The 23,886-nt window shown below is 44.0% G+C and overlaps 1 protein-coding gene across 4 annotated transcripts in view; it reads right to left on the bottom strand.

The window, feature by feature from the left end:
* NHS (NHS actin remodeling regulator) overlaps positions 1 to 23,886 on the bottom strand; it is a 236,614-nt gene that overhangs the window by 34,197 nt on the left and 178,531 nt on the right. Inside the window, exon 1 of one of the 4 annotated variants that reach the window (XM_081199169.1) lies at positions 15,020 to 15,121. The exons of the other annotated variants lie outside the window; for them this stretch is intronic. Within the exon in view, the coding sequence (XP_081055295.1) occupies positions 15,020 to 15,071 (52 nt within the window). The 5' untranslated portion in view covers positions 15,072 to 15,121. Of the gene's footprint in view, positions 1 to 15,019; positions 15,122 to 23,886 lie in introns of those variants that run through there. 4 annotated transcript variants of the gene reach the window in all.

Genomic DNA, 23,886 nt, shown 5'->3' with positions numbered 1-23,886 from the left:
AGCCATTCAGATTTTTTCTGAATAAAAATAAATAAGTTTTAAAGCCACCCAAGCGCGAACATTTGCAAATATGCCTTTTTTAAAATAAAAAAAATATCCATAGTATGAAGGCTACCAGGGATTAAAACCAGGTTGAGTTTATACACTACGTTATTCACATATCCCTTGTCATCGTTTGGTAAACTGAACTGTGAGAAATTGCTATATTTTTGTTTTAAAATCATGTTAAACATTATTACTGAATTTTGTTTTTTAAATGTTTCATTTATACCCTGTGGCGCTGTGGGTTAAACCACAGAGCCCAGGACTTGCTAATCAGAAGGTGGGCGGTTCGAATCCCCATGACGGGGTGAGCTCCCGTTGCTCGGTCCCTACTCCTGCCAACCTAGCAGTTTGAAAGCATGTCAAAGTGCAAGTAGATAAATAGGTACCACTCGGGCAGTAAGGTAAACGGTGTTTCCGTGCGCTGCTCTGGTTCGCCAGAAGCGGCTTAGTCATGCTGGCCACATGACCCGGAAGCTGTACGCCGGCTCCCTCGGCCAATAAAGCGAGATGAGGACCGCAACCCCAGAGTCGGTCACGACTGGACCTAATGGTCAGGGGTCCCTTTACCTTTACCTTCCTTGAGGGAGCTCAATACAGTGTGCTTGGTTCCTCTCCCATTCTGACAACAGCCCTGTGAAGTAGGCTAGGCCAAGAGTGTCTGTCTCTGGGATTTGAACCTAGATCCTCTCAGTTTTAGTCTGACACTCGTAACAAACCATACTAGCATTATTAAAGATACATGTAAAAAAAAAGAAAAGCAAAACAAATGATCAACAAAAACAAGACAAAGTGTTGTACTCATCACTGAGTAGGACCAGTGTAGGAGTGGAAGCAGACTCATTGAAAGGAATGGACATGACTAACTTAGGTTACTTTCACTGGGTATATACAGAATATAACAGCTGGATACCACCCAAACATCTCAGGTGGGTAGTCTCAGGCATGTAGCTTCATGAAAACAGAGGCAGATGTCAGTAGAGAAATCTCAACAACCTGCAACTGATAGATAAACATTCATCTCATGGCCCTCCTTGTTACTCAAACTTGACCCATTATAATAAATACATATGCATCAGTATTGCTTCAATATATTTTCTTTTTCTTTGGGGCAGGGACGGGGGCAGGGGAGGAAACAAGTATAATAAAAGAACTTCCAAGTCTTGATCTGCTTAACCTGACATGAGCTTATGAAAAACAGTTTGCTCCAATGCTGTTGCTATCCTAACTCGCAAGAAAGAGAAGATGGAGGCCTCCACTTAACTTGTGCAAAATCACTATCAACAGAAGCATGGAGCTCATGCATCCTACCCCTCTTGGGCCATATTTCAGTAATATCACCTGAACTGGAGAGAGTAGAGACCATCCGCTCACAGCAAACAAAGAAGCCCATACACAAAGAAGCCAGAAAAATGTGACTGAGGCCTATGATAGTCCGGAGGATGTGGGATGGTAGCAGGGAGGAAGAATCAAAGCCAGGGAAGGATTTCAGACCTCACTTGGGCAGTTTGGAGAAAGCTGAGAGGTCAGGTTTACTGATGTGCAGGGCCCATTGTCATTTTAGCAAGGGTTCAACATACAGTTGCAAAACAGAAGAGGTACTCTCGCAGGAACATTGGCAGTGGGTGGATCTTACACAGAAGGAGGAAGCTGAAAAAGACACAGACAGAAGGGGGAGGTAGGGAAAATACTTCCACAGAGGCTCTCCAAATGATGGCATCATAATGGCATCCATGGGAGTGTGGCTCTTCAGGCCAAATTCTACAACAGAGCCCTCTAAAAGGCTAAAAGTTTGGGGAATAGTCCAGTATTGTCAACTCTACCTAACAATGGTTTTCCAAGGTCTCAAGCAGCAGTCTTCCACATCACCTGCTACCTGCAGAATCTGCTACCTTTGTCACTAAAGATGGCTGGGATTGAGCCTAAGACCTTCTGAATGCAAAGGAGGTGCTCTCTAGCCCTATGACCCCTATGATGAGGGATCCTGATGTGGAGTGCACCCTACCACATCACTCAGGTATACCTGAATGTAATATCTAGGCATTGCAAATAGCTTGCCATGAGCCTGAGCTGTTCCAAAGGCTTTGTGTACAAAAGAACACCTGTCCCCGAGATGTACGTAGGCTTCATTCCTAGAAAGTTCCACCATAACCCAATTCCTTTTCTCTGTTTTCTCCACGTCCCCCGCCTCCTCCTTTACTTAGTGACCTAGATTGCTTCGAAGAGGAAAGGGTTCAAGCTGGGGGAGTGGAGCACAGAAGCACTTTGCCTGTGCTGAGTAGCAAAGAAAGGCAGTGAGAGGCTGAAGAGAGATGGGAGGGTGTTTCCCTAAATGGATTTGCCCTTCTAATCCCTCCCTCCAAGTGAGGAGTAGGGATAAAAATGGATTGTCTACTTGTATGTGCATTGCGTCCATGTGCAATAGATACACACACACACACACACACACACACACACACACATGTGCCTTTCTGTGCCGGTGGGAATCTCCCATCAGAAAAACACACTGTATTCCGCAAAGAACAAATCCCTCTGCAACTCATCCGCTCTAATGCGCTGTGACAGAATACACTGAGAAGTACCGCAACATGCTTATCTATTAATATATGTTTGAAACAATCAATAATGCATGTGCTGCGATACTCGCTCTCTGCGCTTGGTCCTGATACATGCAGAAGCAAATCTGTCTGGAGAAGCAACTTAGTAAGCAAAATGGAGAAGGGGAAAAAACCCACCACACCAGTATAGGAAAGCTCCGGCATAATTCCCAAGACGGTTGAAGGGTTCCTGGTTTGTATGCATAAAACTGCAGCATTTCATTTTCCCTTGCAAAGGCCAGCGCAAATGAACCCCAGAACACACGTGTGTGTGTGTGTGTGTGTGTGTGTGTGTGTGTGTGTGTATACTCCCGCCCTCTTTATATTCTTCAAGCGATTGGAGTGATCCCTTCCCATCATCCCTTCCTTCCTTGAGAAATTTGAAGCTGTCATTTTAAGTGGCAGGTTTTTGCTTTGTTATGTAACAGAGAGGCAAGAAACCCACATAAACTCCATGAAGAGACTTTGATCATGCAGAGGAATTGAAAGCAACTTCTTTCAGGTCCTGGCTTACTAGTGACAACCAGCAAGAGATCAAATACAAATGTTGGCACAAACAAGGAACAAGGGAACAAAACAGGCCTTTCCCAAAGCAAAGGCTGTAAAAGAATTTCAGCAAGGTCACCACGGTGTCAGAGCTCTCGTCAGTTTTATTGGACTACCAGTGGATAACAAGGTAACTGCCTACAGAGAAAGCCTTCTATTGTTGCTCTACTTCTGTGGCTAAGCAGACTATCTGGGAATTAGTTGACTTACAAAATATGATGCTTGCCACACACACCAACAAAATAAGGAAAGAAACATGCAATTCACACACTCCACCTGTTTCTTCTGTAGAATGTTTTCCCTCACAGCCAAAGCTAGGTAAGGGGAAGGAATTCATTGCACTGATGTGCAAATTCCCAACTCAACTTGCGAACTGAGACACAGCTATCCTTTGAAATTCAAACTCCTCCAAAATTTGGCGATGCAATTCTCTAACCAAAATAGTGCACATAAATGCATGTTGTAGTGAAAAGAACTTACAAAGCTACCCTGTATTGAAGAAAATAGCTTGTGAATGTTCATTTATTAGGTAAAATTCCATAACAAACAAAATCTATCAGGAGAAATGAATGTGAAAAGGAGGATGCTAAAATTAAGGGTGGAAAAATGAGAAACTGGCAGAAACCAAAACTTATAGATTTGTCCATCCATCCCTAGCCACAGCCAGTCCAAAATACAAGAATGCTCTAGCATACATTCAGTGCTGTGAGCATTCACTGAAGATACAGCAAGATGATAAAAGTTTTGGATGGCTGTGGATGACTGCGCCATATATTTGCAGACTTACTGCCTGCATCTAAACCTGAACTCTGATGCATTATTTTAATACATAACTAAGAGTATAATACCTTCTGTTAGACTCTACAGTTGGTCTTCTAGCATGTGTTTCTAGGGTTCAGTCATATTACATTTTCAGAAGTGTCCCGTATCATCTTTGTTCAGGAAACTTCACATGAAGAGACAGTCACAAGATTTGGCAGCAATACAGCGTGGCAAAAAATGTTTTGTTTTGTTTTTCCCTTTGAGAAATCCTTGCAATATATAAATTACAAAAGTTACTTAACTACCTAAAGGGAACCAGGCAGAGGACCAGGAGAAGGCCTTCTCGGTAGCAGCGTCCTCCCTGTGGAAAACCCTCCCTTCAGATGTCAAGGAGATAAAGAACTGCATAACTTTTAGAAGACATCAGAAGGCAGCCCTGTATTGAGAAGTTTTAAATGTTTGATAATTTACTATGCTTTATATATGCAGTAAGCTGCCCTGAGTGGCTGGGGAAACCCAGCCAGTTGGGCAAGATGATATTATTTATTCTTCTTCTTCTTCTTCTTCTTCTTCTTATTATTATTATTATTATTAGCATTTGAAATTCAGCTACTCCAGAGCGCTTCATCAAGCAATCTCTATTCCTGAACTTTGTATTGAAGGCACTGCCACCACATGGCAATCTGTGTTCAGCTCTTATCACACTTCTTCGCATCTCTGTTAAGTCTGCCAACTAGGAGGGCAATTATGGTCGGCTGAGATTCATAATGAGGATGCTGTTCATTAAGTATTAGAGGGAGACCACCCAGTCATTTTTAACAACTATGGAACCATTAAGTGGTATATATTTATTAGAGCAGTAGAGCCCAAAGCACAGCACATTACAAAAGTTGCCATACTCTATTGCAAAAAGACAATGAAATGATTAGTGAACTTGTATCACAGACTTGTAGCCAAAAAAGGATTTGGCTAGCACTGATCCAGTCTTTAGGCCACCCACTAGCCACTCCAGGTCTAAATTATGATTATGGGTGAAGTTCCTTAGGACTGTGAACCCTGATAAGGAAGGGCTCCCAGTTGCAGGAAGGTTTGTCACTGTGCTCTTCCAAAATGCACTTAGAAATCCACTTTATACGTTCCTAGTCGACTCAGGAAGCTTGGGAGCAGACTGAACATTTGCTTCCCCTCCCCAAAACTCTATTTTGAATGTCTCTTTCCGGGATGAGGAACTGAGATTTTAAAATTAAGTTTTAATTGGTGGGAATGAGAATCAGAAATAGGAGTAAGAACCAAATTGATCCATCTGAAAGGCATCCTTTCCCCTTCACCCTGACTTGGGTGAGAGGATGGGTCCCTTGTGACTCTTCCTCTGTCTCCCCATCTCTCTTTATTTCAACATTCATGGCCTGTTTCTTTGGATGTTGACTTAGCAGTGCATCCCACTGTCTTCAACGGGACTTGCTCCCAATTGGAGAAGTACATAGGACTGAAACCTAAATTATACAACCCAAAATTGGATACGTTTCTAAAATGCTCTCACTCTTTGGGCATTTCTTTGTGATGGATTTTCAATTTTCATTAACAGACTTGATAACCACAGACCACAAATTAATTTGTTAGCGCTTGCTCCACTTAGCAAAGATTTGCATTCCATACATCCTGTGTTGGGGATGGGGAACCCCTTTCTGCCCAATAGTCACTTTCCCTTCTGGACAATCTTGTGAGGTGGGACATGCCAGTGGCGGGTGGGATCAGAGGCAAAAATGGACAGAGCAATTCATGCCAATTTTACCTCTGTGCACCGAGATAAATTTTACAGACACACCCCTCTTTAGTCTCCTTGCAGGCAAGCACAAAGCATTATGGGAGTTCAAGGGCACACTGCAATCAGGCAGGGAGGGTGCAAAGCAGGACATGTGATGGGCGTGGCCTGAGGAGAAGGGGTGTGGCCTAAGGAAAGTCCCAAGGGCCACATCTGGGCCTGAGATCCCCCTTCCTTCTTTATGGCATATGCATCTGATAGTGAAGGATGGGTAACAAATTTAATCATGATAAGATGTGCTGTGGTCAGGGCCAATGATTCCATTTTGCTGTTTGAGGCAAATCAGGAAGTGCCGGCCGCTGCTGCCTGTGGTGATGGCAGAGAAGCGATGCCGGCACTGGCACTGATTTCAGGGGAGATCTCACAAGATCTTGCCAGAAATCAGTGCGGAGGTGGCCAGGCGCAGCCTCACCCCACCGAACAGCTGTGGTGGCTGTGGTAGCCTATGGTATCTGGCCACAAGCAGGAAAATACAAAGAAGGAATAAATTCATTTGTCCTTTGTTCATCCTTATTCTTCTGTGTGTTTCCAGAATTTAAGCATTGTGCCACACCCTGGAAACCAGAAGCATGAAATCACACACACACACACACACACACACACACACACACACACACACATTTATTTCTGCAGCCTCAATAATACAGGCACAATTTATAATGCCAAACCCTTGAATGCTCACAATATATCAAATGGCAGGACGTATCTTTGCTTTCCATGTTGCGCATGTCACCTTTTCATTCATAAAAGACAAGTCGTATCTTTAATCACTCTGCCAGAATAACAGCACTCGATTGCTTGCGTTATCAAACACTATTGGAAAAGTCTAGATAAGGAAGGCTGGGCAACCCCAGCCTATTAGTATTCCACACACAGCCACCTCCTCGTAAGCGAGAGTCATTGGTATCCCAGCAACCCTTAACTTTTCATTCTCCCTGGATTGCCGGATCTTTATCAAAATATAATTACATCCCTCATTTGGAAGATAAATTTTGATAGCCTGTGCCATGCCCAAATAAATAAAACCTGTGAGTGCTAAGATTCCACGGTTACAAACACCTGCCTGCATCAAGGCACTTAGGTGGCCTCCTACCTGGTGGAAAGATTTGTTTGGTCTGCAGCATCTCCCCCCTTCGCATCGATGGCTGAGGTTAAATGTTCAAATGTGGCAAGAAGCCGAAGGTTGGCCCGGTCTAGCATCCAGTTCTCAACTGCAGCAAGCCAGAGGACTCTGGGATGCCTGCAGCAGGGCAGGAAGGAAGGAGGCCGTCTCCCACTTTCCACCCCGCTACCATCCCAAGGTATACTGCTTCTGAGCCTGAAGGATCCATTTACCTATCAGGGTAAAATCCCATGACAGAGCCGACATCCATTCATTTGATAAAACTCAGGAAATGCCTCCGTTTGGAAACAAGTCACAGAGTTGGAAGGGACTGTGAAGGACATCAAATCCAACCCCCAGCAATGCAGGAATCTTTTGCCCAATGTGGGGCTCAAACTCATGACCCTAGGATTAAGAGTCTTACGTTCTACCAATTGAGCTATCCCCCGATAATTCAAAACAAATACAGTGGTACCTCGGGTTAAGAACTTAATTCATTCTGGAGGTCCGTACTTAACCTGAACCTGTTCTTAACCTGAAGCACCACTTTAGCTAATGGGGCCTCCTGCTGCTGCTCCTGCGCCGCCGGAGCACAATTTCTGTTCTCATCCTGAGGTAAAGTTCTTAATCTGAAGCACTATTTCTGGGTTAGTGGAGTCTGTAACCTGAAGCGTATGTAACCTGAAGCGTATGTAACCCAAGGTACCACTGTACAGTCATACCTCGGGTTAAATATGCTTCAGGTTGAGTGTTTTCAGGTTACGCTCCATGGCGACCTGGAAGTAATGGAATGCGTTACTTCCAGGTTTTGCCACTCGCGCATGTGCAGACACTCAAAATGACGTCACGTGCACACATGGAAGCTGCAAATTGCGACCCGCGAACGTGCAGATGCGGGTTGCGTTCACTTCAGGATGCGAACAGGGCTCCGGAACGGATCCCATTCGCATCCAGAGGTACCACTGTAGTATGCAGTTTTACATTTACTGGAGGCAAGCAGTGCTATTTTTCTAGAAAAAGAGGTGCCAGAACTCACCGTGAACACCTCCCTCATTCTCTTAGAATGGCAACGGTGCCCACCTGAGAGGTGCCAGAACCGAGTTCTGGCGAGTTCCAATTAAAGCCCTGGAAGCAAGTGATTCTGCACTTGACAGGCATCTGAGAGACACTGCAAAGTGTAACAGAACTTTAACATTTTATTTTGTGACCTGTTGTGTGACTCAGAATAAAAGAGGCTAGTTCTTGAGTACACCAGAAAGTACTGCAGGACAGGCAGCAACTGTTTGAGGCGTGTCCAATAAGTGCATGACCGTGCACTCATCGTGCCGAACCAGGAAGCGACCCAAAAACATCACAGAAAGGGACGGGATGGGCAGGGGACAGAATGGGGCTTTTGCAGGCTTTTTCAATGGTGTTTCAAATATACGCAATTTCACTTAAACGTGCCGTGCCTTGGAATGTAACCCCCGGGTAAATTGGGAGTTGCCTGTACTTTATGGGGAAGAAAAATAGGAAAGATGCTGGAGTCACACCATCGGTCAATCTAGCTCAGAAATGCCTACACTGGCCAGCAGCGGCCCTGCAGGGTTTCAGACAGGGGACATTTCCAGCCACGTTAGGAGATGTCGGGGGTTGGACTTGGGACCTTCTGCATGCAAAGCAAATGCTCCATCGCTTTCCTAATGGCTTTCCCCACCTACTCATACCAGCAGTGGCAGGCAAGGTGGGTAGCACTGCTTACCTGGCTTCCCAACACTGCACATCACTGCTGGTTACCTAGAGGGAAAGGGGTAAGACCCTCAGTTACTGGCAATCACCTCCATGCTGGGAAGCAGGTAAGCAAGGTGCCCCACCCCAATCTACCAACTACTACTGTTTGCCTCTAACAAAAAAACCCCTACCAGTTAGGTGACAATGATACTTCAGTATCTCCATAACTAATTAGGTTCCTAAAATACATGCAAGACATTCCACCTTCCTAGGCAGCTCGCCTGCGATGGTGCTTATGCTGGGATTCAGTTTTAGCTACCACAGACATTTACATTGCAAAAGCTGAGGTAGAAAAGGAGGGAGGGAGGGAAGAAGAGACAAATGCATCCTGACAACTGGGACATTTGGAGGTTGGCGTTTTCCCTGGGGCCGGCACTCTGAAAAACATGGCAGTCCTGGCTGAAATAGGACCATTGGAGGGCAAGTTGTGGAACCGTAAATGTGAAGATAGCAGTCAATCCTGCCCTTCTTATGCCATTAGTAAAGTGACACTAATTTAAGATTAGGAACGTTTAAGAGGCATTGCCCGTGGACAGGTAAAATAATAACTAGCAAACCATATTGTGTGAAGCACACTAGGATGATTCAGAGAATAGATTGAGTTTAATCTTTGGTTAGTTTAAGCATGCCTTTCCCTGCTTGCTGTGACTGGCAGCGTTTGGCTTCCATTCCAAAATGGACTAACAACATACCTGCTGGATCAGGCCAAAGGTCCACCTTGCCCAGAATCCTGTTGTCCCGGTGGCCAACCAGATGGCCATGGGAAGCTCATAGGCAGGACCTGAATCACTTGTGATTCCCAGCAGCTGACATTCAGAAGCATGCACCTTCTGATATTGTAGGTAAAAGATACGGACATCACTATGAAAAAAACACCCATTGCTCATCAATGCTGTGCTACCTTGCTGTGTGTTGCTGAACCATAGGGCCATCACTCAGGGGTAGAGCTTTGGTCCCAGGTTCAATCCTTGGCATATCCAGGTAGGATTATAAAAATCCCCTGGCTGAGAGCTGCTGCCAGTCTGTGTAGACCAGTGTTTCTCAAACTTAGATCCCCAGCTGTGGTTGGACTACAATGCTCCTCATCCCTAGCTAGCAGGACCAGTGGTCAGAGATGATGGGAGTTGTAGTCCAACAACAGCTGGAGAGACATTGAGCTAAATGGACCATTGGTCTGACTCAATGTAAGGCAGCTTATGTTTCTATAAAATCACACATACACCATGGATAGCTGTATGTGTGATGGGGGGAAACAAGTGTAAACACAAAATACAAACTTTGACATGGTAATGAGCATGCAAATCTATCCTACGTTCCATGTTCTGTCCCAATACCAGATCTCATGGAGAAGGCAGCTCAGAGGTTGCAGGACCATGGATAGCTCCAAGTGAGCAACTTGACCCAATCGAGGTTGAGAGCAAGACTAAGCCTTTTTAAGCATGTGCCCCCAGATTACCCCTCCTGGCTCTGCCCCGCCTGGCTTCCCAAAATATGCTCCTATGCTATGCTCCACAAGCTGGGCCAAGGTTTGCAGCCACTGAATTCAAGTAATGTTGCATTATTCCCAATTCACAGGGGGAAAAAATTAATAGTCCGGTTTTTTTCTTTTCAGTTGTACATTATTAGAACCATTCGTCTGACTAGGTTTCAGCCAATTCCATCTGTGGGAATTGTGTCATCATTGCTAACAGACAGATATTTTTGTAAGCAGCTTTTCAGCATATTTCATTGTAGCCCAATAATGCTGAGCATTAACATCAGGGGCAAAAATGGCGGCCAGTATCACGGAGCAGGAGTAAATATTTCAGGTGCTACTAAAGTACGAGATCATATTCTCCACTATTAATACAGGGTGGGATTCAGTGAATCAGTCCATCAACTTGCCTAATGGGCCTTTTCCACATCCCAACACTGCTGGACAGTGAGGTGCAATGGTAAGCATTGGCTTCCTCAGCCTCCGTTGTCTCCTGGTCTCCCATAGCAGATTCAGAGCCCAACACCTAGTTTGGCTCCTTAGACTCTGCAGCCTCTGACTGCTGGACTCTGGGTCACGACACTAAGGTTTCAATACCAAGCCATCTTTTCCTGGGTTAGCAGTTCTCGTGACATGAAGTAACATTTAGGCAACGTTTTGTTGGGTCTAAATGTGAAGAATCAGGTTCACCCCTGGCAAAAACAATGATAATTAATTTATCAGATGGAACTCAGTGGGATTCATGACCATTATAGACATTGCACTGAATGTGTTGGACTGAAGTGACAGAATTCAGACTATACTACCACCGATAGGTGGTTTATTTTTTTCAATGCTTGGCCATATTAAAAAAACATCAACAAATGTCCCTACATGCAATGAGCAGGCACCTAAGTTAAACCTTTCTCCCTGACAAGCTATTTCCCATCTCACAAGTTTGGGGATTTTCTTTTTTACAGGGGGAGCAGTGCAAAATATATCTCCCCCTGAAGTGGTTCAGTCCTCAGGTGACTTCAACTGATCATGTGTAATGTATAGCTCATCCAAGCAAACTTGTTCAAGAGCTAGTGGTAAGCCTTCTTTTGGTGTCCTCAGAAACCTTCCTGAATATCACTACAATAACAATCCATGTTTCTTCTGCAAGGCTGTTAATCACACAGGCAACTATGGTTTTTCTAGGTATAGAAAATATGCAGTGTCTTTTAACCAATTTCTAAATATGTATTGCTCCTGCACTGCCCATTCGCAAAGACCTGAACCTGGAATGACTTCTTCCTTTCCAGATACTCAGCTGAGGTTACTCTGAGCAGCCAATGAGCACATCCTAGTACTTGGTTTCCTATTTCTTTTCCAGCCTTAAGCTTTTATACTTTTCTGAGTTTCTCACCAATATGTTCCACTGAGCATCCTCAGTTACTGCTGCAACACCAATCACAGGAGATTAGACAGACAGATAGATGATTGATAGATGATAGATATAGATATAGAAATAGATATAGATATTACTCAATATAAACCCCACTCTGCATACAATCCTTTTCATCAACAGGATCATGTAGGAGCAGATCTACAATATTGGTATCATGAATGTCAAGTAGCAAGAACTCTGTATCATCAATGCTAAAAATAACTGAAATAGCAAGAACAGGGAGGGTTGGGAAACTCTGCTACCTGAAACCCAGTCAGTGTCAACAATACTGAGCTAGAGGGACCAATGGGCTCATCTAGTATAAGAAACACCCAATGCCCAAGGGATATTTCCCCCCTACAGGTGACTGTGCAGTGTCATATTTGTGAGAGAACATTGCCTAGTGTTTCCTGTACTCTTCTATCACAGCCAGATTAATTATTCCATATGCCACGTCCACAATGCTTGTCAACCTAATTTATGAATGTAATAATACAGATCATTTATAAACTAGAGGTATGAAGATCACAGGGAAGTCAAGGTCTATTTAACTATAGATAGCATTTGGTGGGCGGTGGGGAATTGCATTATAGAGGCAGAACCCACTGAGGTTGCCCCTTCATTCATTCCCACATGCGATTCTGCCCTCTGCCATTCAGTCACCATGCAACCACACTTGCCCCTTCTTATTGTTTTCATTATAATCAGCAAGTGGCAACACAGGTGCCTCTGTAGAACAGGAACCTGAAAGCTAAGCTGTGAACCGACCATTTAAAATAAAAATAAAAATACTGTTCTATCTTCCAAGGGCAACTGAGGATATGAGAAGGGAATGATTAGGGGGCATCCACTCCCTGTCGTACAATGCACCACACTGCAGAAAGAAGAGTTTGCTGTGATACAAGCCTCTAACATTATCATAATCACTGCAAAGCCAGCCTTTTTACTGAGCATGGTTACTGGTGGCAATGAATTTCACAACCCTCTCCAATATTTTGCATCCTGGATAAGTGGTGAGGATTTGTCAATCACGATCACCATTTCTTATTGTGCTCATAATTTTTCTCTGTGCCTTTTGCATTCCTGTGAAGGTAAACACGCACACACACACACATACCTCAAAAGCCCTTCCTAACTTCTTAGCTACTGCTGCCATCATAAATGGACTGGCATTTTCTGTATCATATATATCAGCAACACAACACAAATCCAAATGGGTTCTATGAGTCAGCTCTGTGCCTTTGCAGAGTAAGAAGCAAACAGATCTAGCCCTCAGCAAGAGGAGTAGAGAGGATTCAAACACTAGTTTTGCAAATCATAATTGGGCTTACAGGGCAGGCATTATTAGCAGCTCTTGTGTCAGACCAAATAATGTAAAATAAAAATAAACCATGAAAAAGGGAGAATCGGCCAAAGTAGCAGAAGTATTGCAAAGACCAGCACCACTTAGCAACTGCCCACCATCTTGGCTCAATCATTCCACCATGTCTGACATCCCCCCCTTACAATGACCTTAGCAGAAACTACTGCATGAACATTGCATTTTATTTTTAGGTGCAAGCACTCAGAAAATCCCAGGTGTGTGGCTGAATGGCCAAAGGGCAGCCTCACCTTCAATACCCTTTTATGGAAGGGCTGGGGAGAGAAGCAGGCTCTGGGGAAAGGGGCCAGCATGGATAGTAGTACTCATTTAGGTTATTAGAATAGTTCTATTAAGGACACACACACACACACAAAATACATTTTCCTTTCTTATTTGTGAATCCCCCCCCTTTTTAAGGACAGATTTAGTGCCATTCCTTTGAGCTTTTAATACCCAAATAATTTCCCTTCCACCTGCAATTTGAAAAGTACAGCCTTGTTTCCATGCCAGAGATTTCTCAGTGCCTGACAGCTTCTGCATTTCCATACCTTGCTGGTAAGCATAAATGCTGCATACTAAACTCTTAGAGCCAGTGGCAGTGATTCTTACAGAAAGGAGCAACACATTACTACGACTGCTAAGATAAAACTTACAAGGCAATGCAAGACAAAACAAATTTAAGAAGCCACAAGCAAACACATTGTAATTATAAAATAAAATAAAATATTTGATTTAACCAGAATAAAAGGATTAGAAGGAGTGGATTAACATAGGAAATAAAATGTATTACCATTGGGGAAACTCCTGCTCATTTAGATTCTCCAGCCAATGCATAGAGTCACCCAGAGATTGCAGCTTTTCCTTTTAACTTCATTCCCCAACTGTGTAAGGAATTGGTTAAAAATGACGTCACTGCTGATCTACTCACTCCCTTCCCTAGTCCTCACCCCCATTCACTTGCCAAAAGAGCTGAAGCTGCTACACTTATCATCCTGAGTTGGCCAATGAAACACGACTATCCAAGTTCCTGGTTCTGCATCGGGCCATGTCAGTGCAGTACTGCAAGTGCATCTCTGTTAAGTCTCCTGCAGCATCATTTTGCTAAGATGCACTGTCAAGAGGCCCCAGAAAATCCAGAGATCTCTTAAGAAATCCTATTTGTCCCAATCTTAGGATGCATAAAACACAGATTATGCCACACCAAATTCATCATTAAACAGCAGTGAGAGAAAATCGCCTTGCCTGGATTCTGCCTGTGTGTGTTTATTTAACACACTTTTATTTCCTCTCTCTCTCTGTGTTGTAGCTTTCTTGTATCAGAACTGCAACATATCTTCTTTTTTATCCTCCTCCCCTCTGGATATTACATCACCAATACATGATTCCAACTCTTACTATGGAACTGGGAAAAATAATAATTCTGAATGGGAGCTACCCGCGGTGAGCTCATCTATTGAATTCAAGTGATGCCAAAGTCTGAATCCCGGCAGTTTTACACAAAGACTCTGGCCTGACATAGCACTGCTTGGATTTTTATAACCTTGCATTTGCTGAAAAGCAAAATGTCTCATTGTTATGCTATTGAAGCCAGATTAGTTTGCTTGCCATCACAAGCTGTGCAAAGAAGCACTGGCTGCAAGCAATGCATGGCTCCATCCAGAACATTCCTCTGGAGAATGCATAGGGTATTCAGCATTCTGGGGCTGCATTTAGCATTCCCTGCCTATCTTATCTGCCGAGAAGATGTTGCAGTAAAATCCTCTGACCGGCAAAGCTACAGGAGAGAGAGGGAAAAGCCGGCTTGCGAGCACACTGCAGAAATACTTGGAAGCATCTCTCTTCCCCCCGCCCTGCTGCTCTCCTAAGCCTTCATTCTCTAGTCTAAAGCATAACTAAAAGGGACTTTCAGAAAGAGAGAGAGAGAGAGAGAGAGAGAGAGAGAGAGAGAGAGAGAACCCCGATTCCATTGCTGACACTCACTGCAGAGAAGCTGACTGCATGGCACCCTCTCTACAGCCACAAAACCATCAGCAAAGCAGGCCGGCTATAATGCAAGGCCTGCTGCATAGCTAGCTGGGCTGCTGGTTGCTATGGGCACCCAATTCCACGCCCCTCCACCTCCCCAATCCATACCTGTGCATCTTCTCCTTGGGTACCGCTGCAGCTTGCATTGGGATTTGCCCATCCACGATGTGGCCAGGCACTACCCATCCCTGATAAGTCTCAATGGCCTAATGGAGGGCAGGTGCTTGATACTGCATCCTCTCTCCCTCCCTCCCTCCCTCCCAGAAGCAGCAGCAGCAGCACAGTCAGAGTCAGAGTCAGTCAGAAGCAGCAGCAGCAGCAGCTGTATCACTGGCAGAAAAGGGGAATCACTATATGTGTATGGGTAGCCTATGCAGATCTCTCTGATATATATAGAGAGAGAGAGAGGGAGAGAGAGAGAGAGAGAGAGAGAGATGGCCCTATTCTTCTATAGCACAACCTACTGACATGGATTTGTTATGTGTACATTACTACCAGAAAACATGCATCACATTGGGTATATGCTGGGAATTTTATTTTGGGAGTTCAGACTATTGGACCCATCAGGGGCCATTTATTTATTTATTTATTTAATTTTGTAGACAGCCCTCCACCCAAAGATCACAGGGCAGTTCACAACAATGAATCTAATGGAAACGCTGGCAGAAATCCTCATGCCTTTAGCATGCCAGGCTATGTGCTGGCATTCAGCTTCCATTCTAACTTGAAGGCCTGTTCTCTGCAAAGTGAGACAGAGTTGTTCCACCACCAAACTCTAAATCTGGGTGAGGGGTGGAGAGGAACCCGTCTTGCTGCTTTGGCATGCTGCTCAGGGTTATCCTTTTCTCTCTTTTCTACATTAAGGGCTATTGAGCCTTCAAAGCAGGCATTTCACAACTCTTTCGTCACTTGGGGACAATGGATGAAGGAACCTGTGAAGTGCAAAAATTGTATGATAAGCTTAAATAAAAACCCCAGCTACCATCTATTTCTAAATATTCTCCCCATATTTTGTCATGGTCAGACATTTGGGATGAACGCATTTGGGCTGAGAGAGGAAAGGAAGCACACACAGTCCCTACCCCTCCATATCCCTGAGGGCATTGGCTCTCAATGGAGGAAGGTCTGAAATGGAGCCAGCATGCCTTGGGATGTTGGGAGCAGGGCTTGTGTGTGTGTGTGTGTGTGTGTGTGTGTGTGTGTTCCTACCCCCTTCCCACGTTTAATCACATGCATTCAGGGGAACATCTTAATAGGCTCAGAAGGTGGTCATGAACGGTCTAATTGCTGGGTGGAAACTATAAGGCACAAAAGGGCTGAAAATCACCTTTCCTTGAAGGGGAGGGAAGGTCAATTTGGCTAAGGGGGGTGGGAATTCCCACAGAACTTCCCAGAGCATATGAGAAGAAATCTACAGTCTACTGGTGGTCAAAAACTGCTGGGTGACCACATGGAATCTGTTCACTTAGGCCAATATTGGCTACCTATGCAGATATGTGGACATGTCAGAAAATTTCTGCCACACCCCTCATTCATCTCATTGAGCAAGTTCCTGGAACGGAATGTAGATTTTTGGTTTTGTCTGCAGATCTATGAACGGGGGGGGGGGGGAGGCTGGTTTGTTCACTGCACTTAAGGTAATCCAAAAGCTTGCTATCTCTCCCTTGCCTTGTTTTAACATTCTAATGCTTCTTTGAACAGCTTTGAAAGTGCAGCACCTCTGCTGTCCTAGGTAAACCACTTTTTTCAAAAACAGTTCAGGAAGTGACTGCACATCGTTTCCCATATACCTGCACATGCAACAGACAGAGTCCCCCATCCCTTATCTGAACACCATGGGTGAAGGCATTTTTCTGTATGTAAAATGACCCTTCATACATACAGTTTTGGGGTGTGTGTGTGTGTGTGTGTGTGACCGTTTCTCTGCGCAGGTTTTTAAAGAATTTCCCAAAAAGTATCCTAAAAAAATATGCATAGAAATGGGCCACGATAAGCTTTTAAGATGTCCACATATGGAAACAGGATGAGATGAGCTAGGCTACATTTGTCCACCCCTACAGATTATGTTCCACACGCCACCCTTGACCTCTACTATGGGGCAACGTATTTTCTTCAGAAGAATTTCTTTTATTCTGGTCAACACCCCCTGAAGACACTCTCCTTGTGATACTCATAACCCCCTGAGTTTGTTGGTCCAATTGGTCACTGCTTTCTGCACACTTCAACATAGTAAGTACAACGCGAGCAAAGTGTGAAAGGAGAAGACAATGACAGTGAAGAGGAAGGCAACAATATTGTTTCTTCATGGCACTGCCAAGGTAGTGCAATCATTATGGAGTTTGTTTTTTATTTAGGGCATTCCTGTGTAGGAGGCAACACACTCAGGAAACAGGAGCTACCATCTCACAGGCACACACAGTGACATAATTACTGCAGCCCTAAAACCTTTACACTGCTTCCTTGTAAAACATCGATTGATTTTTAACATCCTTTCTTTAGCTTTTATGGCTCTTAAGAGACTAGCCCAACATCCCTGTGAAACATCTTTCACCCTAAGCCTTTAGTCAATGTTTTGAAAAGATTGGTCTCATCCTTGTCATGCCATTCTAACTTCAACCTTGAAAGAGGAGGAAGAAAGTGCTCATTCATCGCCAGTCCATCAGTACCATATATTTAAGGCACATTTATGAAACATAGCTTCCCCAAAGAAACCTGGGAACTGTAGGTTACCTCTCACAAAGCTACAGTTCCCAGCACCATCAATAAACTAGGTTTATTTTGGCACGACTATTGCCACTATTAAAAGTGAGTGCAAAACTCCCCAGCTGGGCAGAATAATCACACAACGATATCAGCCACACAATATGAGACTCTTCTGCTACCACCAAGATTGGCTCATGCTGTATTTAACTCTAGGGTGTTTCTACTGCAGTTTTCAACTGCAGTAGAAACTGCCTGAGGGCACACACGAGTGAATATCTCCAACTTTAATGTGGATTGTGTCACTGGGAGAGGACATAAAGGTCTTGCACTTTTTGATTAGGTAATTCTAGTGTGCTGGAGACCTTGGAGAGGGTTTGCTGTCAGTATCTATAGTGGCTTCCCTTTCACTGCCTAACTCTGCATCTGAACCTTCAGGAGTTCAGCATGCAGATTAGCTGGGGGTTAAAGGGTGCCTGGCTGCACACTCAATCTCAGAGAAGAAGTAAAATATGAACTGTGAGTGATGCAAAAAGCAAAGGGTTTCAGAAATGAAATTACAAGGGTGAGAAAACACAGAGAAAACGCATATGAACAAAATGTGATGGGTGATAAATGGAAAGGGGATAACAAGCAGACCAAAGAAGTTAAAAAACAGAAACAAGAGGAAAGTTCATTTGAACATTTCTGAGCACAATTCAAAGAGTTGGTGCTGAACTTTAAAGCCCTAAATAGCCTTGCACCTGTATACCTGAAGGAGCATCTCCACCCCCATCATTCAGCCCGGACACTGAGGTCCTCCTCCGAGCGTCTTCTGGTGGTTCCCTCACTGCAAGAAATGAAGTTATAGGGAACCAGGCAGAGGACCTTCTCAGTAGTGGCACCCACCCTGTGGAACGCCCTCCCATCCAATGTCAAGGAGATAAACAGCTATATCATTTTCAGAAGACATCTGAAGGCAGCCTTGTATAGGGAAGTTTTAAATGTTTGATGGCTTATTATGCTTTTCTGTATCTGTCGGAAGCAGAGTGGATGGGGCAACCCAGTCAGATGGGCAGGGTACTACTACTACTACAGTGGTACCTCGGGTTAAGTACTTAATTTGTTCCGGAGGTCTATTCTTAACCTGAAACTGTTCTTAACCTGAAGCACCACTTTAGCTAATGGGGCCTCCTGCTGCTGCTGTGCTGCTGGAGCACGATTTCTGTTCTCATCCTGAAGCAAAGTTCTTAACCCGAGGTACTATTTCTGGGTTAGCGGAGTCTGTAACCTGAAGCCTATGTAACCTGAGGTGCCACTGTACTACTAATAAGGAAAAGCAGGCATGCTGCTCACATAGGATCAAAGGTACAACTAGCTGCTTAATGCCCTCCTCACCCATTCCTTTCTGCCTCTGTCAGCTGCCTAGCCAGTGGAGGCTAGTCCGTTAGGGCAAATGAGCCACTGCTCTACCAACCTCAGTGCTGATTCTTGTGAACCCACCTGGCTTCTTATATACAACCAGTCCAAAGGGTGGCTCTGACAATCGGCTTCCTCCTCCTTAGTCTCAGTGTTGCCCTCATAGAACTCAGCAGGGGTAGAATTAGTTGGCTAATCTGTCAATGGCTCTACTGCCACCTACCATTGGCCTCCTCACCTTCTGCCCTACCAGACGCAATGGGCAACAGCCACCATTGGATCCAGCATGTGATATCTACCAACTCTCCTGCTTTGATTTGCATTCCTGTTATAGACCGAAAACTATCACAATTGCTCCTGCATTGTATGTTGAAGATCCCAGGATCAATCCAGCTGGGACAACCATCAGGGTCTTTGAACAAATAAGAGAATTACATAGATGTAGTTGGCTCCTTGATTTAAAAATAAAAATAATAAGTGTCAGAATTGTATGTGATTATGTTTCTGTTTCTATGTATTAGTCAAAGCTGTCAATAAAAAGGAAGCATTAAAAAATAATAATCATCATGTCACATTGGAGCTTATGAACTTCTCTCTACTTTAATCAGGAATCCCTGACCTGTGTGCTATGAGAGGTATTGAAATAAGCCTTGAAAAAATAAGCCTCTGTCTATCCAGCATCTGTCAGTGATTCATCCATCAGTTTATGCCCCTCAGGTTGGGAAGACAGCATTGATCCTTCTGTCTGCCCATATATGGGCAGTGACATCATCTCAAGGGAGAGATTAAGGATTCCACAGGGATTCCACAAGGAAATCCCAGAAGTACCACTCTTGCCCAGAAAGCACAGCCCTACCCATCTTTGAGCTCTGATTGACACTTTAGGGAAAGCAGTGGGAGGGGCCTGAGGACGAAGTCTTAACTAGATTATTTCGTAGTTGCAGAGATGTTGCCTGTTCCTTTGTTCCGGGAGCTGAGAAATGAAATGAAATGAAATGAAATAATAAAATAAAATAAAATAATAAAAACTGTGCATGTATATTTTTTAGTATATGATTTGAATGTGCCTTCCCATGTTAACCCTGTGCCCCAGATACATTTTTTTAAAAAATGCTGCTCTAGAAAGACTCATTGGTGATATAAATGCCGGCCTGGAGTTTGTAGATTTTGAAGGTTTCCCCACAGAATTTTCAAAGAACAAGTATAAGGCAGAAACTCGGTTAATACTGGCTTAATTATATATCCAGAATTCTGAAAACAACACAGCTGTGAAAAGAAACAACCTTCTTGTTTCTTTTTGTTAAATAGCTGGTTGTTTATTTCAGGCCATACCCACTACTACAGTATACAATTTGCTAATTACCACTCTTGTTACAAAGACAGTCTCTGTTTATAGTGAAGTTGTTCTGGTTGGTATAAATCCCCCCCCCCTAAATTCCTTTGGGCTCTTTATAATCTGTTCACTGGTTGGAAGGGGCTCCCCCTCTGTGTGTTAGATTCAAATAATCTCCTATTCATAGACTTCTAAAAATAGATGAATTTTATTTACATTTTAAAATGGTGCTTATAATTTATACAGCACATTCATTCCCTGAATGTTCATGTACACTCTCACAGTAATTCAGGTGTGGGGAACCTGTGGTCCTCCAGGTGTGGCTGGACTCCAACTCCCATCATCTGCAGCCACCATGGCCAATAGTCATAGTCTTTCATCTCCCCACCGCTGAAAGACTACCTGGTCCCTTACGCCCCTGGCTAGACTCTGAGATCATGGGGGGAGATGCTCTTCTCACAGGGCCACAGTCCTCAGATGGTGTGTGGCCACTTGCAAGAGGATATTCTCCGCTGTGGCATCCTGACTCTAAAATTCCCTCCCCTCTCATATGTGAGCAGCTCCAGCATTGATGGAGTTTCAACACCTGTTAAAATCATGGTGGTTCCTCCAAGCATATGACTAGAGTGGCATCCCTCACCTACCTGATGTAGTTACGTTCTTAGCATACTGCACATTCTTACTTTTAAGTTGTATTTAAATGAACTATTGCTTTATTGTACATTATGTTCCAGCAAAGAGAAAAACAAAGAGCTGGCATTAAACCATTACAGTGGTACCTTGGGTTACATATGCTTCAGGTTACATACGCTTCAGGTTACATACTCCACTAACCCAGAAATAGTACCTCGGATTAAGAACTTTGCTTCAGGATGAGAACAGAAATCGTGCTCTGGAGGTGCGGCAGCAGCAGGAGGCCCCATTAGCTAAAGTGGTGCTTCAGGTTAAGAACAGTTTCAGGTTAAGAACAGACCTCCGGAACGAATTAAGTACTTAACCTGAGGTACCACTGTATATATAAAAGAACTCTTAACAGTGATTCTGTAAAGCAGTGGAGCTGTGAGGGTCTGGCTCAGAAACAATGGTTTGCTTAAGGCCAATGACCGCCTATGAGACAAATCACCAGAGTCGTATGCCCCAGCAAGATCTCCCGGCAGGAAGGATGCACAGCAGCACACATCTGGCCCCTTAAGCTCTCACTTGTGCCTCAGTGGGAGAAATGTGGGGGTTGTCTGTTATTTGTCCAGACAAGTTAAGAAACTGCAAATGAGAATCTGTTTTGTACAGGCTTCCAGAACCTGGTGCACGACAGACATCATTGGATTCCCATCATCCTGGACCACTGACTATGCTTGGGTATATAGAAACTGCAGCCTAAAAACTTCTGGAGGGCTAGATGTCTACCTGTTTGACTTTCTGTCCTATGCCCTAGCCACAGGGAAGGTGTCACAGCGGAGGGGAAGAGAACATGCTCTGCATGTGCAAGTTCTGAAATCCAGTCTCTGGCACAGCCAGATGAAGAAGGGGAAGATTGCTGTAGGAGACCCTGGAGAGAGGCTACTTGTCAACGTCTACAGAACTAAGCCTTATAGACCAATGATCTGACTCAGTGTAATAGGGCTGCCTTTGCTCCTAATGAAGGAAAGTCCTGCTCTGCCCCCCTCTGTATAAACCTTCTGCATTTGCCAGTGATGGAAAGAAGATGGGATGGATGGGGCAGTTGGTAGCAAGCACAGACAGAAGCTGGCTAGTAAGCCAAGGACCCCTGATGAGGGACACCCCACTTGCCTGTTTATGCTGCATCAGCTGCATACATCCCTGAAGGCTCCCACGTCACATGACTTTTTTGGTAGACGAAACGCAGCTTGCACGAATGGATTTATGAAATGAAAATGTAGGAACAGAAGCAGCGTGTAACAGTGACATGAATGGGCGACACATTCAAGCAACTCCCTAATGGTCGACTCACAAACTGCAAAAATCCAGACCTTGTCTACTGGTCTTTGGGGGTGTAAGAATCAAATATGAATCAAAAGCACCAACATTACATGAATACATATGCTGATAAATGTTAGGTTAATGGGCGTTCTTTCCCCATGCTTCACTATGTATGATATGTTAGCTTCAGGTTTGTGGTCAGGTCTGGTGCTGAACTAACTACCGTAACACCAACAAATAAATATGACTGATTCTGAGTGCTGAGTGTCAGCAGCTATATATCCAAAATAGGAGACTAACAACACCTTATAATTAAAAATGGAGAAATACATCTGCACTGATCACCCCCTTCTGTTCTTTTTTGGATCCTTCTGGATCTTGGATGTGATGGCATGGATATTTCTTGTTAAGTGAATACAGCACGACCAGGTCTTACCAAAAGTATGGGGGTAGACATGTGGAAATGTATTTATTATATTTATTTTTATGGAACTATTGCTCCAACTTATCCCTCTGACAACAGTGCTCAAGGTGGTTTGCAATACTTTAAATTTATAAGGACAGCAGAGAGGGATCACAAAGCAAACACAGGAGGGAGACTAAAAGAGAAATCAACCAGAAGGCAAAGCAAATATTTGCCTAAGCAGAAGCCCTCACCTAGAATCATGGAATTGCAGAGTGGGAAGGGACCATTAGGGTCATCTAGTCCAACCCCATGCAATGCATAGTTGAAGACTGAGTTTCTGAAGCAGGATTTCCACAATTTGGGTGCCACCACAGAGAAGGCTCTTTCTCTTATTGGCGCAACCAGCACTGAAGCTAGTGCCGAGACAACACACAACAGCCTCTGCAGCTTACCCCTGGCATCACAAAGACTTCATTCATTCATTCATCTTATATCCCTCTCCCTTCCTCCCAAAGGAGTCCAAGGTGGCAAACAACAAGAGATCTTAAAAAGCCAACTTTATCACAATTCCAATACAAATGCAGACACATTTTTGCATGCAAACTCAACCTCCTGTCAGTTTCTACCCAAAGTATTCTCCGCCACACAGTTCTAATATTATCTCAAAAAAATTCCGCAAGTCGCATGTTCTAGACTGCTATATTGAGCTGCTAAAATAAACAGCAGCTGCAGTGCTCTCAGTTTAACACATTCCTTAAAACAGTGTAAGACACACACACACACACACACACACACACACACACAGGGCACTTCCAGACCGTCACTATTTTTTGGCTGGGATTCAATCACATACTAGGAAATCCAGGCTGCACAATTATAATAGATCTTTGGGGAAGCAGGTTTGTTGCTCAAGGCCTCCTGATCCAAGTTTTTGCCATGGAGAAAGTGACAGGAAAACACATTGGAATGTGTGGAATAATCCTTGCTTTGAGTCAATATCATCTAACCTCCCCACAAACAAATCAGAATGAATGTTCATTCAGGAGCAAATGCCTTCTGCAAATTAATCAGGATGCTCAACAAACAGGTCACCTGGAAGCACCCAAAAATCTAGAGTAGACCTAAGAATAATCTATTCTATTCTAGTCCACTCAGCAAAAAAAATACTAAACTGAGCACAGTAATTTCATATACAAAAAC

Source organism: Podarcis bocagei (assembly GCF_964188305.1).
Source record: "Podarcis bocagei genome assembly, chromosome: 6".
NCBI lineage: Eukaryota > Metazoa > Chordata > Lepidosauria > Squamata > Lacertidae > Podarcis > Podarcis bocagei.
The sequence above is the reverse complement of the archived record's forward strand: the minus strand, read 5'-3'. Positions and strand labels throughout refer to the sequence as shown.